Below are 17,419 nucleotides of genomic sequence, written 5' to 3'. Positions count from 1 at the left end.
TGTTACATGATAAAATTGGTGCCGAAGAGTGCCTGCTCAGAGTATACTGTACACATGCACATTTGTCCAAAACACTAATGTATGTTTATACCAGGGTCATCTATAAAAAGTATGACATTTTATGGCCACCATATCAAGTCTATGAACAACTTTGGCTCATCTTGAAAACGTAAAAAGGACGAGAGAGGGCAATACTTTTACTTACATGGGATTGTTGGAGAAAGGATCTTTAAGATTACTCAAAAGAAATGAAAGCATAACCCTCACAATCTCTACAGTGTACGGGGAGATTTATTATAACGTACTGATACAAACTCCCCTTGTGTTGGGTTCTGTGAATGGTGCTGGAAAGGCAGATGTCGGATAATATTTCTCAGGTCACCATGTCTGGGCTCTCATGATGAGCGTCATATTCAAGCATTTGGCAGCCCCCTAGATATGGTGACTACCAGGCCATTAAGCACAGTGTTTGACTGACGTCTAAAACCAAAAAAACAACCCCAACCTCTTCAACCAATACTCTAAGATATTCATGCTGTTGAGCGCAGACATACTTACAAAGGAAGGACGAACCCGCCAAGCTTCCGACTTTTCTCACGTCAGTATCTGAAAATAAGAATTAAGAAAACTTTTATATGTTGAGAATACAAAATGAAAGCTGAAGCTACAATAAAGAGGACATCTACAATCTAAGGTCTGTATCTAGAAGATGGCTCCTAAGAAGGACTTGGCACAATATGGTGACTTACAGAAGTTGGCTTAGTGAGTGCGGACATGAACATGTGATGATCTGGGTATTGTTTGTTACCACTGAGCCACCAGAAGACGCTCACATTAGGTAAATATTTCTACACATTCATATAGAACAGACTAGGAAAAGAAAAAGAACGACAACAATGCTGTTAAGAAGCTCTGTCTTCCTAGTTTATGATGTGTTCGTTTTTCTGTGGCACATGAAGACTTATTTAAAAAAACATACCAGAAGAAACTGTTGTCATAATAGCGGGAACTCCATAATATGTGAAGGCACCATTCTCGAATCGCAGCCCTTCCTTGCCAACCTCTACTTCTACTTTACCCTGGTGGAGAAAACAAAAAACAGTGTTTTCACCAGAAGCCATGAGGCATACAAAGGGGTAATGGTGGTATGGACAAATGGTGTTACATAGACAATGGTGGTATATACTAATGGCAGTACATGGACTAATAGTGGCATATGTATGAATAGTATGCACTAATGGTGGTACATGGACTAATACTTGCATACGTACGAATGGTGGTATGGACTAATGGTGGTCCTTAGTGACATATGTACGAATGGTGGTATGTATAATGGTGGTACATAGACAATGGTGGCATAGGTGCGAATGATGGTACATGGACGAACAATGGCATATGTATGAATAGTGGTATGGAGTAATGGTGGTACATGAACTAATAGTAGCATATGTACGAATGGTGGTACATAGACAATGGTGGCATATGTATGAATGGTTGTATTATGAATAGTGGTATGTACTAATGGCAGTACATGCCATTATGCATTAAGATAAAAAACATTAAGAGCTTAGAACCAATTTTAAGCGCGCTGACCATGGCATCCCAATAGCGCACCCATTTCAGAGATCTCCATGGGATATGTAGGAGGTCCCCATGGTCTCTCATGCATAGGGTCCAATTGTTTCCCAAAGTCATATAATAGTTTAGGTGTGTACTGAGGCTATAAACAGATGTGACCATCTTTGTAATTGCTTAAAGTATAACTAAAAGGCAAAGCTTTTTTTTTAAGTTTTGGAGAGTGGAGAGGGATTAGAACCCCTATCAGGTTTTTATTGCCGTCGGTGCCTCCGTTAAGGTCGATCCACCCTCTCTATTTGTCCTGTTTACCATTATCATTAAAAGTGAAAGTAAAAGCAAATCCCAAATTTTGGGTTGTCCCCAGAAAAGTAATAGAGGGGAAATATTCCAATGGGGACACTGGTTCTGGTGAGCTGGGGGTCACCAAGAAATTCCCTTAATTTGCAGAGATTTCCACTCACTTCCTGTTTGGCTATAAGACAGGAAGTGAAGGTAAATCTCTCCAATGGGACAAAGATGGCAAAAATAAACCTTACTGGCGTTATAACCCCCCCCTTACTCTATCCCCAAAAAATAAAAAAAATAAAGAAAGAAAATATTTTGCCCAGAGTTTTACTTTAAAGAAACATTATGGATACTCCACAGCTCAATATCTGACAAATCCTCCATTATGGGACCTACCTCATCTGCCCGGTTGGATCCAGTTTAACATGCCTAGGAGTCCAGATATTCCCTGAGAAGTAGAATGATCCCTTTCATACAGCTGGACAGGGAAATTAGACTCAATAGGTGTAGGGCTACGTCCACCAATGTTTATTTGTTTTTCTTGTTCCAATGGGTGATCAGCCTCAATACATACAATATGGCGGCTGTACTCAGACCCATCGATGACAGTGCAGCTAACAGCCGCTCCAAGTATATGCGGGGAACTCTTTCCCTTTCTTTTCATTAGGATCAGCTCATACCATCCAATCCAAAAGGAAAGTGTCAGCACCTTAGTGAACATGGAAGGGTGATAAGGTGGAGATGAAGTCTATAGACGTATCTGAGGTTTTTCATCTTTGAGCTACAAAGCAAAACTTACACTCAATCCAACTTTGGGAAAACCAGGAGGAGCTATAATCTCATTTCTCATCTTTAAAAGGGAAAAGTCCAGAGTTCTCGTCTTCTGTGACCCTCTCTTATTTAGTTTCATGTTCTTATTGGGCCTAACCTTCCCCGACTCCATGGTCCAGACAACAAAATTGTCAGTCACCACTGAGGACACTCTCATTGGACTGGAGAAGGTGAATAGCAATTCAAGGATATCTAAGGCCATTTTGTTTTTTTTTTTCAAAGGGTTGAAACCCCTGTTGGTTTACATTACTGTCTGTGCCCCATTGGGGAGATTTCCCATCACTTCCTGTCCTGTAGACACAACAGAAAATGAGGAGACCCTCCATAGTGATAAATCCCCTCTTAAGTTCACCGTACACCCTCCAATCTGACTGTATAACCTCTGTACACTCAACTTTAGATTTAAGAAAACTATGTAATATGGGGACTAACCAATCACTTTGAATCAGGCAAGCCCTTGCACTACACAAGAGTACAATTAGATTGTAACATGTGTGGTGAGCTTAAAGTGCAAGTTCACCTTTATAGAATATCTGTATGGTGGCCTTACACTTGGTGACCCCCCTCCCCCCCCGGTCCCACTGTACCCGATTCCCGCAATCCCACACTGTCAGACACCAGGACGCCGCTTTACCGGTTCAGGAATTAGAAAACCTGAGAGGTTAAGCCGCGGACTGGTGAATCGGCGTCCTGGTGTCTGACATCGTGGGATCGCCGGACTCTGACATACATGATCCATTGCTCCCAACTGTCCCTGATTTGGAGCAATGTCCCTCTTTCCCCCTCATTTTGGTCTGATCTATAGAGTTGTACATAAAATGCACTTTTTTTTCTTTCAAAAAGTGTTTCCCAGTGCTAAACCTTTCATCCAAATTCTAAATTGCTGCGTTTGTAAATGCTAAAAGCCAATATAAAGGAATAGTAGTGGTGAAAAAAAGCTTTTGTGGATTTAACCAACCCTTTTTTTGGTTAATTTTCCTTTAAGGGGATGTGGCAGGAGGCGTGTCCTATGCCTACATACATTTGCTAGTAGGTGTCCCTCATTCCCATCTCAAAATGTTGGGAGGTATGCATAAACCAGTCTGTCGGTACATTAACACAGCAGTTCCCCTGTAAGGTAGTTTAATACCTGGTGATCCTGCCAGTAAGTCTGTTGTTTTTCACCTTTAACAGACCAAGCTGTCCAGACAAAGTGTAGGTTGGAGAGATGAGACAAACCATTGACTGCTGACAGGGGGGCTTACAATGATCAGCTATTATTTGTTTATGTAAAACCTTTATCCCAAAAGGAAAAAAAATGGTTTGCTGTAACTGCTTATAAAGTGTAAGTTTAAATCGTTAGTCAGCTATATAAAGTCCATCTAAATCTACTAGTCCATCCAACACCACCCTCTCCACTAATAGACATTGCTGCTGTCCAAGGGTGGCTACGTTGCTCCTCCATAGAGGTAGTAGAGAGTGAGTGTAGCCAGCTAGGACAGGAGGTGTGTTAGTGACTGGTCACCACGTAGAAAAGGTGAAAAAAAAAAGAAAACAAATGCAGCTACCATATCCAATGTTTGCTAAGCTACAATATATTACATTTTTTGCTTTGGTTTAGTTACATTGCAAGGCAGCTGTCGCTAAGAAAAGTGTCCCCATTGGATGTTTTCTCTGACCGTGGTCACGAGCACAAAGATGGAGGGTGAATCTCCCTAATGGAGGCACAGACAACAGTGAAAACCTGACAAAGGTTCTTCCTAACCACTTTATTTTAAAAATATATTGGCACTGAAAATGCTTTAACAGAGTGATACTAAATCATTTTGTATTGGTATGAATTATATCCAACTGGGGCTCCACCAGAGATGGATTGTATTAAAGTGGGACTCCATCAGACATGCATTTTATCAAGTGGGGTTCCACCAGAGATGGATGATATCAAAGTGGGGCTCCACCAGAGATGGATCGTATCAAAGTGGGGCTTCACCAGACATGGATGATATCAAAGTGAGGCTTCACAAGATATGGATGATATCAGAGTGGGGCTCCACCAGAGATGGGTGATATCAAAGTGGGGCTGCACCAGACATGGATTGTATCAAAGTGGGGCTCCACCAGACATGGATCATATCAAATTAGGGTTCCACCAGAGATGGATGATATCAAAGTGGGGCTCCATCAGACATGGATCGTATCAAAGTGGGGCTCCACCAGAGATGGATTTTATCCATCTCTGTGAGGATACACCAGAGATGACTGATATCAAAGTGGGGCACCACCAGAGATGGATGAGATCAAAGTGGGTCTCCAGCAGAGATGGACGATATCAAAGTGGGGTTAGTAACTTACCTGGAGGATTAAAATAAAATAGTCCACTGGCTTATTGCGTTGGTAAAGATAGTGCTCTGTAGACCTTTTATTTTTCTCATCAAACTTTAGCTCATGAATCACATGTGGGTGTTTAAGAAGGCGTAACAGAATTTTCTCAGACAGGAAAGGAGCTTTGAAAGGTTCGATCTCTGAAAAAAATGGAAGTTAGAAGGTGCTCAACCAATCCAATGTAAGGCAGATATATCAATCATGTATGATGGGTTATGTATGGACCAGCACTGAGGACGCATTTCCAAATACCTCCAGTCTGTGCCAAGCATTGCACAATCGTCACCCAGGGGAAAATAAAACTATCATCATTAAAATGCTCATAGATGTAAGGGAACCACAGGTCCAGTATAACCATAGTGGAAGTTAATGGAAGTTTAAGTACAGGGCGTAAATGGTGCCTCAAAAATCCAGGTTTCATTTTTTCTTTTGTTGCTTGTGACCCGTGTTTAACATCGGCTGCAAAGGCCAGTCAGTGGTTTAGTACAAGTCTGTAAAAAATGAGCCTTTTCGCTATCCTTATGCAGCAAGCCACAAATATTAAACTGGTGCAGCAGGTATGGAAGATTGGGGCTAATGCTGTACAAAACATTTGCGTTTCTTTAGCCCGATAAATCAGGATGTGCAATTAAAAAAAGTCGCAAACACTGAGAAAGGTTCCCCAATGTATAGACGGAGGAGCAGCAGATACAGGGGAGGCTCCCCAAACTATCACAGTGATCACATGATCAAGAGCTCCTCCTACCACCTCCCGATCATTAGTCCCAGCCTAGGAGGCCTCACTGAGAGTGGATTCTGAGTGCAAGGGGGCGTAATTGAGCATACTTCCAGCACAAAACACAAGTACTCATGTATGTGGCAGCACGGCATTCAATGCAGTCCATACATGTGTACAGCCATCATTTAGTGGTGAAACATGTAAGTGTAAAGCAGCGATTGAAGGGGGCCTGCACAGAAATGTTTAATAATAAATTCTACATTTCACAATATAAATTGTATGACCGGGTGGAAATGTGCCCTCGGCACTGAATCTCTACAACTGCATATTGAACCTAATGGTCCTCCTGGCAGTACATTGAACTGCCTGTACCTACCTGTAGCCATGAATCGATGGGTGGCCAGGAGGAGCTGAGGAGAAATCTTCACCTTCATCTCACTGTCAGAAAGCTTGAACAGGGAGAAGTCTTGTTGTTTCCTCTCTCGGTGTGGATTTCTTTCCTTTTTCCTATTATCAGCTAATAGAAAGAAAAAGTTTAAATAAAAAAAAAATCATATAACAATAAGAGACATTGTTATTAACAGAAAACTGAACCCAATGGACTTGTCTGGAAGTGAACATTCTGGACACCTAAGAACCACGGTCTATATATAGAATAGACCATATTGAATGCTCGCTGAAGCCTTCAGTGATCCAGGTATTTCCCTTCCAACAACCTTTGTATATATTATCAGCAGATAAGAGTCATTTTATTCTAAATCAACAAAATAATATAACTAATATTTTCAAAGTAGGTGGGAAGGATTGCAGAGAGAGAGGACGGGATTGGATCTGAGGATAGTAATAAAGCCCACCTGTCTGGAGTCCACATCCCCATCTCATGACCACTAGTACCAGGAATGTCAGAGATGTGGACAACCCAGAAACCACCTTGACACCAGAATTATGTAAATGGGTGTTGTGGTTTCCATGGACAAAAAAAAAGGTCTTCTCCATTTTGGTCCACTCTCTGGGTTGTCCACATTGCCCAATTTCATAACCACTAGTCCTGGGAACGTCAGAGATGTGGACAACCCTGAAACCACCTTGACAATGGAATGGTGTAAACGGGTGTCATGATTTCCATCACCAGGAGTAGAAGGTTTTCTCGGTTCTGCTGCACTCTCTGGGTTGTCCACATTGCTCACTCTCATAACCACTAGTCCCGGGAATGGCAGAGATGTGGACAACCAGGAAACCACCTTGACACCAGAATCATGTAAATGGGTTTTGTGGTTTCCATCACCAGGAGGAGAGAAGGTCTTCTTGGTTCTGCTCCACTCTCTGGGTTGTCCACATTCCCACCGTTACTACCATCTATGGTAACTGTCATATGTACAGTATATTGGGGGCCCAGTGTTCCTTAGAAACTATGAAAGCAGAGGAATGGAGCATGGGATGGGTTTCTATATGGATGTCTCTGTACATTTATATTGTTCTGTCACCAAGAAATGCAATAAAATGCCACAAGGATTTAAAACTTTCATCTAGCTTGGCATAAACAAACTATTTAAAGTTAAATAAAATCTGGAGTTAGGCTTTAAGTCTAGGGGTACAGGCATGATGAAGAGTTAGGATTCTTAGCTTACTCCTTGCTCCTGCAGGCTCCCACCATCCATGTGACTGATCCTAAACAAAACTCCAATCTAAGGCTCTCCTAACTGCGGTCAAACACCTGCCTCTTCTGCATACAATGCAGTGTTAATAGCCCTGCATTTTACCTGATGGCGCCAAGTGATCACCCACAGCCTTGAGCGGAGGAGAGAAGAGGGAGCACTGGAGCATGCCGGAGTGGGATGTAAGGTAAATATTACATCCTCTTCTGATCCCCTTTGACCCCTTCTCAATGATAGAAATTTTTTTTCTCCACCCCACAGTTGGATTGTAAAAAGTGTATGTACACTCACAATCAACAGTATTATTCCACATTCTACATTCTTACCAGGAAATCCTGCCAGTAACAGCACTTCCTGTGGCAGGGTGACAACACTACGCCACTGGCTGGCAAATAGCAGCAGTATTGTCAGCTTCCCATGTGCTCTCTACTCCTTGGTGGTTGGGCTGCCAATCAGGTCTATCAAATAGGTGGCCTCCCTCTTAGTGTGGTTGAAAATTGCCTACTATTTCTCTAAGCTGGGTTCTGTAGAGGTAGAGGCTCTTTGGCTATTTGTTTAGTTTCCCAGTTAGTCCTGGTTCACACTGCTGAGACTTCTGATGCGACCTACTGTGACCTGAGTCTCAAGAAAGTCGCAAGACAAATAAAAACACATTAATTTCAATGGGTGCCATCATAATTATTGCAACTCAAGTCACAGCAACAAAAATATGGTGGTGCAAGATAATCAAAGGTGCAAGGTAGTCATATATATATGTGTCTTAACTTTGTGACTCTGGCTGCGACTTTTTTTAACCAAAGTCACAGAACATAAAAGTTGCATTGACATTGCACTGAAGTCACATCAAGTCGCAAGAAAGTTGCAATGGAAAGTTGCATGACTTTGGGGGTCGCAGCAGTGTGAACTTAGCCTTAATATGCTGCAGTGGGGTCAAGTAAACCTAAACTCAGGTTCTAATTTTGGGTCTGCATTAAAGTATCCCCAATCTTACTTTTCAAGGTTTGAATTACTTACTGTACAGATCTGTCTCATCCAGGATTTCAGATTTGATGATCTCTTCTATGATATCCTCCAGGGTTACAATCCCCATCACTTCATAAAATGGGTCTCCTTCCCCTTCATTGTTGACCCGCTGAACTATTGCCAAATGGGATTTGCCTGGAACATACAAAACAAAATGGAGAGAATAAATGTAATGACACCAAACGATGGCAAAACAAGCCATTTCCAAAGAAATAAATGGTACAAGTCCTGCTAAATTTGCCTTCTAGAAATGTTGTTTATTTCTGGTTTCATTTTTTTTTATATACCATTAGAATAAAAAAAAACAAGTGCAAGGCTGAATGATATCTGTGGTTTTAAACATGCAGACTTGAAATATTTAGAAGTTACCTGGCTGTTGCTTTATGTTTGCCCTGTAGGAGTAGATTTGGCCTACTCCAGTACCCTGCTCCTACGCCAAGATGGACAGGGAGCCATGGTCTGTAGTGAGCTGACTTTGAATACTGATGGATGGGGAGCCATGGGGTGTAGTGGGTTGAATTTGGATACATATTGATAGGAAGCCAAGGTCTGTAGTGGGCTTAATTTGGATACATGTGGACAGAGAGCCAAGGTCTGTAGTGAGCTGACTTTTCATACAAATGAATGGAGAGCCATGGTCTGTATTGGGCTGAATTTGGATGCATATGGATGGGGAGGCATGGCCTGTAGTGGGCTGACTTTGGGATGGACAGGGAGCCACAGTCTGTGGTGGCCTGACTTTTTGATGGACAGAGAACCATGGTCTGTACTGAAATGACTCTGTATACAAAGGGGTGGAGAGCCCTGGTCTGTACTGGGCTGGCTTTGGATACATGTGGACAGGGAACCATTGTCTGTAGTGAAGTGACTTTGGATACATGTAGACAGGGAGCCAAGGTCTGTAGTAGGCTGACTTTGGGATGGACAGGGAGCCACAGTCTGTAGTGGCCTGACTTTTTGATGGACATAGAACCATGGTCTGTAGTGGGATGACTCATACATGTGGAGGGGGAGCCATGGATGACAGTAAGCTGCCTTTGGGATGGACGGGGAGTCATGGTCTATAATGGGCTGACTTTGAATACACGTGGACAGGGAGTCGAGGTCTGCAGTAGGCTCACTTTGGGATGGACAGAGAGCCATAGTCTGTAGTGGGCTGACTTTGGATACATTTGAACGGGAAGCCATGGTCTGTAGTGGGCTGACTTTGGATACTGATGGACAGGGAAGCCATGGTCTGTAGTGGGCTGATTTTGGTATGGACAGGGAGCCACGGTCTGTAGTGGGCTCACTTTGGATACATGTGGATGGGGAGCCATAGTCTGTAGTGCGCTGACTTTGGCTATAGATGGAAGGGACGCCATGGTGTGTAGTGGGCTTACTATGGATACATGTGGATGGGAAAGCCATGGTCTGTAGTAGGCTGACTTTGGATATATGTAAACAGAAACCATGGGCTGTAGTTGGCTGACTTTGGATACTGATGGACAGAGAGTCATGGTCTGTAGTGGGCTGACATTGGATACATGTGAATGGGGAGCCATGGGCTGTAGTGGGCTGACTTTGGATACAATTAGACAGGGAGCCAAGGCCAGTAGTGGGTTGATTTTGGGATGGACAGGGAACTGCAGTCTGTAGTAGGCTGACTTTAGATACAGATAGATCGAAAGCCATGGGCTGTAGTGGGCTGACTTTGGATACATGTAGATGGGGAGCCATGGTCTGTAGTTGGCTGACTTTGGATACAGATGGACAGTGAAGCCATGGTCTGTAGTGGGTTGATTTTGAGATGGACAAGAAACCATGGTCTGTAGTGGGCTGACTTTGGATACAGATGGAAGGGGAAGCCATGGTCTGCAGTGGGCCTACTTTGGATACATGTGGACGGGGAGCCATGCTCTGTAGTGGAGCAGAGTTTGGATACAGTCAGACGGAGAACCATGGGCTGTAGTGGGCTGATTTTGGATATATGTAGATGGAAAGCCATTTGCTGTAGTGGGCTGGCTTTGCATGCATGTGAACAGGGAATCATGATCTGTAGTGGGCTGACTTTGGATACATATAGAAGGGGAGTCAAGGTCTGTAGTGGGTTGATTTTGGGATGGACAGCAAACCATGGTCTGTAGTGAGCCGACTTTGGATACATGGAGTCATGGTGTGTAGTGGGCTGACTGGATACAGATGGATGGAGAGCCACAGTGGGCTAACTTTTGATACATGTTGATGGAGAGCCATGAGTTATAGTGGCCGGACTTTGGATACAAAATGGACAGGAAGCCATGGTCTGTAGTGGGCTGATTTTGCATACATGTGGATGGGGAGCCAAGGTCTGTAGTGAGCTTACTTTGGGATGGACAGGGAGCTGTGGTCTGTATTGATTTTGAATACAGATGGAGAGGAAGCCATGGTCTGTAGTTGGCTGACTTTGGATACATGTGGTTAGAGAGCCAAGGTCAATAAAGGGCCGACTTTGAATACATATGTATGTGCAGGGACCCAAGGTCTGTAGTGGGCTAACTTTGGATACATGTGGACAGAGAGTCATGGTCTGTAGTAGGCTAACTTTCAGACAGATGAACAGGGAGTCATGGTTAACATTGGGCTGATATTGGATAGTGATGGTCAGGAAGCAATGGTCCGGAATGGGCTGACATTGAATACATATGTACAGGGTGCCATGGTCTGTATGGACTTTGGATACAAATGGGCAAGGATCCATGGTCTGTAGTGAGCTGACTTTAGATATATATTATCAGGGAGCCATGATCTGTAGTGGGTTGACACTGGCTATAGATGAACAGGGAGCCATGATCTTTACTGACTTTAGATACAGATGAACAGGGATCCATAGTCTGTAGTAAGCTGACTTTGGATACATGTGGAAAGGGATCCATGGTCTGTAGTGGGCTGAATTTGAATACTGATGGACAGAGAACCATGGTCTGTGGTTTATTGATATTGGATATAGATAAACGGGGAGCCATGGTCTATACTGACTTTGAATACAGATGGACGGGGGGCAGTCTCTAGTGGGCCGATTTTGGATACAGATGAACAGGTAGCCATGGTCTGTAGTGGGCTGAATTTGGATACAGATGGACAGGGAGCCATGCTTTGTAGTGGGCTGAATTTGGATACAAATTAATGGGAAGGCATGGTCTGTAGTTGGCTAACTTTGGATACAGGGGGACAGGGAGCCATGGTCTATAGTGGACTGCCTAGTAGGGAGTAATTACATTGGATAGATCTGCCTCCCCGTACTTCCTCTTGGAGCAGCTAATGGGAAAATACAGCATTCCAGAATAGGTGGATAGCGAACAATTAGCATAATTTAGCAAACATCAGGCATCACATATTAAACACTGTACTGATTTTGGAGCTGCAAGTTGAAGACTTCAGCTCTTTGAGACAGTCTTGGTCATTGACCTGCTTCTTAGAACAGTTTTAGACTGATGAAAACCATGGACTGCAGGTGACTGACCAACGACATGGACTGCTGATGACTGATCAATGAGAAGGACTGCAGGTGATTGATCACTGATATGGATCACAGGTGACTGATCAATAACATTATCTTCTGATGACAAATCAATAATATGGCAGCAAATACTTGGTCGGTGACCTGAATGGCAGACAACTGATCACTTCCTGTCTACATGCGCTCACCCAGCATCGGATGCACATCATTGCTCTGGACCATGACTGCAAAATGTGTGTCAGCATGGTCACTTGTCTCCATCGGGGGTGATAACACAGAGGCAGTGGGAGACAGGAACAAAGCGATTGAGACCTTTTAATAGGAAGTGCCTGAACAGGGACCCTTATGGCAGGAATAATTATAATTTGGGGGGGGGGGGGGGGGTGTGGAGGGAGGTAAAGAGAAAACAGAGGGAGAGCAGATACAGTATGACATGCTGAACAGGGAGAAGCAAAAGACAGCAATAGGAGCAGGCTGAACAGAATAACGCAGACAGTAAAGACACTAAATGGAGGGGCTGAGAAAAATGACACATAGGTGGGGATCAGGTCCAGAGAGAGAAGACAGGAATCGGGTCGAGAGAGAAGATCGGAATTAGGTCCAGAGAAAAAGAGAGAAGAGAGGAATCGTATCCAGAGAGAGAGCGCGGGTTTAGGTGCAGAGAGGGAGAGAAAACAGGTATCAGGTTGTAGGTGGGTGCAGTGTGGTGCGGCCATACTTTTTCCACACACAGTCCAGGTGCAATCAATATAACTTGTATTGTAGTTAAGGCAGAACTTGCATTATAGTCAAGGTAAACAGTCAACAAACCCGGTGAGAAAGGACCCAACTGGGAGCACTCACAAATACCAAGAGCGTGTAGTGGAGCAGGTATAAGCCAAACAACTGGCAGTATCTGTTTGGAGGGGCAGAATGCGGCCTGACTGTCTCATACCCAAACGGGAAGATGTCCTAGGCAATTGCGAGCCCTAAGCATTACCTTCTCATCTGGAACCTCTGCCTGCCACTAATACTGTCTCTGAGAGACAGGGAACCTCTCTCTCTACAATACCTGCATGCGAATGCGTACCAAAACCTGGGAAGCAGGAACTTAAAAAGACTCTGCTGACCCAAGATGGCCTCCAATGGTCACCTGGATGCCGTGAACCCAACTGGAATGCTACTTTAAGGAACACACAAGGAAACCAAGTTTCCCCTGACTTCCTATCCAGACTGCGATACCGCTCCGTTCGAGTGCCACCTACAGTGGAGGAAGCAGACTGCACCTGCCTACACTCCCCCTGCCCCTTCTTAACAGATGCTGTCCTCAGCATCACAACATGGAAATAACAGTAACAATAGTGATAAAAAGCACAATCAGTATGGTTAAGGCCGAACAATAAACAAACAATTTCAAACAACATAGTCAGAATATCTTGCAGGGTGCTGCCCGCGCTTAGATCACAAAGGGCCCAGGCTCTCTTACGTCTCTTGACAAAGGTTACATTTTCAGGTAGAGCCTCAGGGGCCATAGGTGGCAGGGAATCACAAGTGTTGCCCGTTTCCTCTGCACCTGGACCCAAGGTTGAATCTTTGGACAAGTCGGTACAGTCTGCGGTACTGGATAGGGTTGTTGGGGCCTGCTGGACTCCCGACACTAGGGTCGTCAAGTCTCTGGGTTAGTGGAAGCTAGAGACGCGAGCGTGAGAGGTGGCAGAAACCAGTCAGCAAGGGCTTCATGCAATGTAGGAAGATCTGCTGAGTCAAACACCGCCCTGTCATTGGCAGGCTTTCTGGAGCAATGTCCAGCACACAAGGCATATTTTGGCGTAGTCGCTTCTTCACAGGATGGTCCTCTCCAAGATCAGGTCTTAGACAGGGGTAAGTGGGAAAGGTTGCCCCACCACCCAATATGGGGCACGTTCCCACTTGGGCTCCAGCCTACTCCTTATGGTGTGTTTGGTATTCTTTACCAACATCCGATCTCAGTGGCAGCTCCTCCAGAGTAGAGACAGGTGCCATCTCCTAGTGCATAGTGCATTGTCCAACACCATCTGCTTGGCCTTTTGCATCCGCATCCAAAGCTCCTGTACCCAAGAACTAGGCATTTGCACTGCAAGGGTTTCTGGTGTCCCCAACAGGAGGTCCACGGGCATCCAGCCTTATTGCCCAAACATTAAGAAGGGCGTGTGGCCAGTGGACTTTTAGACAGTGCTGTTATAGGTCCACACCATGGCCCCTATGTGTTGGTGCCTCCGATATTGGTAGCTCAGTTCTAGGGCCCGTAGCATTCCCAGCAGGGTGCCATTGAACCGCTCACAGGCGCCATTACCCTGGGGGCGATAGGGGGTGGTGTGACACTTCCGAGTTCTGTCACGATTACTGATTTAAAGTTCGGGCCTTGGTCCAACAGTATCCGCTTTGGGCAACCCTAGGGTTGGACAATGTGCTCCCAGAAAAGTTTGGCAGTACTGGCAGCTGTCAGCCGTTTTGGTACTTGGTAAGCACCACTACCGCAAATTTGATGGTAGAGTATTTCGTCCCGCAATTCCAGACTGTCCCAGGGCACAACTTCTGACACTCTCAGATGGTCAGTTTGTGCTTTCGAGAAAGGTAGCACTGAACTGTCATCAGGTCATTTTGCTGATCGGCATTCCACTGGAATTTGGGACAGAACGTCTACATGTCTGTTAAGCTTCCTTGGACGATAGTAGATCTTGAGCATGAACCATGCCAGGCAGACCACCTCTGTTCCAACGCCCCCAACTTTGTGGTTTCCAGATAGGCCAGGGGGTTGTTGTCTGTAAAAACGTCAATGTTGGCAACCTTGAGATATTCCACAAATTTATCTATAATGGCCCAAACTAGGGCGAGCAGCTCAAGCTTATAAAAGCTGTAGTTGTGAAGATTCTTTTCCGTGGGCCGTAGGCTCTGGCTGGCATAAGCAACCATCCTCAATTGGCCATCCTGCACTTGGGTCAGGATGACCCCAGACCCTGGAGACTCCCATCCATATACACCCAAAGGGGCTGGGTGTAGTCCACGCAAGCCAGCAACAGGGCAGAGGTCAGTCTCTAGGCTTGATGCTGGGGGTTGTGCCATTGTGATTGGATTTAAGGTGAAGGCCCACTCTGATTTTGCGTGCTGTGCCTACTCAGCAACTGGTTAAGCAGGCCAGATATTTTGGTGAACTTCGGGATGAACCGCCAGCAGTACCCCATTAGCTCTAAGAAGGAGTGCAGCTCAGTTATAGTTTTTGGAGGGTACTACTCCTGGACAGCTTGTACCTTGGCTGGGTCTGGAGACACACCTCTGGTCTCAACGACATGGCCCAAGTACTGTATTTTCTGCCTAATCATCTGGCACTTCCTGGGTTTAAGCTTTAGCCCGTATTGGGCCAATTGAGAGAACACCGGTCCAAATGTTTTACATGCTCTTTAAATGTCTTGGAGAATATGATAATCATTGAAGTAAAAACTTGCAGTCTTGAAATTGCAGTCTCCAAGACCTAATTTAATTATACGTTGGAAGGTGCTGGGGGCATTGATGAGGCTAAACTCAAACAGTCCCAGGGGTGTGATAAAGGCGATCTTCTCTCAGTCCTGGTCCAGCACCATGACTTGCCAGTAGCCACTGGTCAGCTCCAGCGTGGAGAAGAACTTGGCTTGTCCAAGGGCCATTAGAGAATTCTCAACCCGAGGCAGTGCGTAGTCATCCCTGTAGGTGCATGCATTGAGTTTACGATAGGTCACACTGAACTGTAGACTGCCATCCTTCTTTCACACTAGGATGACAAGGGCGGTCCAAGGACTGCGGCTTTCCTTAATCATTCCACTCTGTAGCATTATGCAGAGTAAATCCTTGAGCTCTTGGCACAGTGCTAGGGGAATGTGATGGTACAGCTCCAGGATGGGTGGTGCATCTCCCGTGTGGATTGGGTGGTCGATGGCTTTGCTGAACCCGTAATTCTCTGGACTGGTGGCAAACAGTAGCAGGTGCTTTTCTAGCAGCTGATGAAGTAGTCTCTGCTGGGGTACAGAAAAGTCTTTAAAGGGGATATCCAGCTGTTTCAGTAGTGACCTGTGTTAGGTCTCGTCCCAGGGGGCCATAACTGCCTGTAGAGGGGCGCATACCGCTTCCACCCCTGGTTGGGCCTCAGAGATGCAGTGACGAGGTCCCCCTGTAGAGATCAGACAGGGTGGCCTACCTAGGCAGCAAATTTGGTGTTTCCAGGTTGATGAATTGCACTAAGACTCTTCCCCGGTGGACCTTGGACAGGATACAGCCCACCAGCCACCCTACTGGCATCACGGGATCCACCATCACAATGGCCCCCTGTAGCTTTTTGTTAGCCTCAACAGGGAATGACCAGACCACCTCTTGCAGGGGTGCCAAAAGTAACTTTTGCTTGGGGGACATACGGACCACCCCCACTTCAGATTTTTCTTGGTTGCCCTCTTTTGGGTCTCATAGGCTGGGAGCACTCCCAGTTTGCAGCCATGGGCCCACTGGCCTGAATGTTCATATTTGCCCAACAGGTGGGGTAAGTCCAGGTCTTTCTGAACATTCATCCCCCAGTGCAACAGGCACTGCTGGGTTAACTGGGCTCTGGGTCACCACTACTCCTACCTGTTCCACCACCTGGTCCTTGATTTGATGCCTTGGACCAGGATAGGTAGATTATTGGCTGCTGTGAGGAACAGCCAGCAGGGGTCCAGTTGTCCCCGAGCTCTAAATCTCTACACATAAGTAAAAGTCATACTCCATGACCGTGATCTCTGATGTTGTGTCAATAAGGCACTGGCAGATACCACTGGGTTTGGTGGGGCAGGAACTTAAAAAGACTCTGCGGACCCAAGATGGCCTCCAAGGGTCACCTGGATGCCGTGAACCCAACTGGAACGCTGCTTCCAGGAACCCACAGAGAAACTGAGTTTCCCCTGACTTCCTATCCAGTCTGCGATACCGCTCCGTTCAAGCTAATATTGTACCAGAAAGACAGGGAACCTATCTACAGTGCCTTGAAAAAGTATTCATACCCCTTGACATTTTCCACATTTTGTCATATTACAACCATAAAATGTAAATGTATTTTATTGGGATTTTATGTGATAGACCAACACAAAGTGGAAGAAAATGGTTTTCAACATTTTTAAACAAACAAATACAGTATGTGAAAAATGTGGTGTACATTTATATTCAGCCCCTTTACTCTGATACCCCTAACTAAAATCTAGTGGAACCAATTGCCTTCAGAAGTCACCCAATTAGTAAATAGAATCCACTTGTGTGCAATTTATTCTCAGTATAAATACAGCTGTTCTGTGAAGCCCTCAGAGGTTTGTTAGAGAACAAACAGCATCATGAAGGCCAAAGAACACACCAGACAGGTCAGGGATAAAGTTGTGGAGAAGGTTAGAGCAGGGTTAGGTTATAAAAAAAAAAATATCCCAAGCTTTGAACATCTCACGGAGCTCTGTTTAATCCATCATCCGAAAATGGAAAGAGCAT

General features: G+C 45.0%; 1 protein-coding gene across 2 annotated transcripts in view; it reads right to left on the bottom strand.

The window, feature by feature from the left end:
• Window positions 1-17,419, bottom strand: part of CNNM1 (cyclin and CBS domain divalent metal cation transport mediator 1) — a 49,185-nt gene that overhangs the window by 26,999 nt on the left and 4,767 nt on the right. For both annotated transcript variants that reach the window (XM_073595550.1, XM_073595551.1), the window contains exons 2-6: window positions 8,443-8,586; window positions 6,150-6,290; window positions 5,026-5,195; window positions 980-1,079; window positions 559-606 (exon numbers count right to left, since the gene is read on the bottom strand). In XM_073595550.1, coding sequence (XP_073451651.1) covers window positions 559-606; window positions 980-1,079; window positions 5,026-5,195; window positions 6,150-6,290; window positions 8,443-8,586 — 603 coding nt within the window. The remainder of the gene's footprint in view (window positions 1-558; window positions 607-979; window positions 1,080-5,025; window positions 5,196-6,149; window positions 6,291-8,442; window positions 8,587-17,419) is intronic.

The sequence above is a fragment of the Aquarana catesbeiana genome, linkage group LG08, assembly GCF_042186555.1.
Source record: "Aquarana catesbeiana isolate 2022-GZ linkage group LG08, ASM4218655v1, whole genome shotgun sequence".
In the NCBI taxonomy this organism is placed as follows: Eukaryota; Metazoa; Chordata; class Amphibia; order Anura; family Ranidae; genus Aquarana; species Aquarana catesbeiana.
This window is presented reverse-complemented; position numbering and strand designations above follow the sequence as displayed.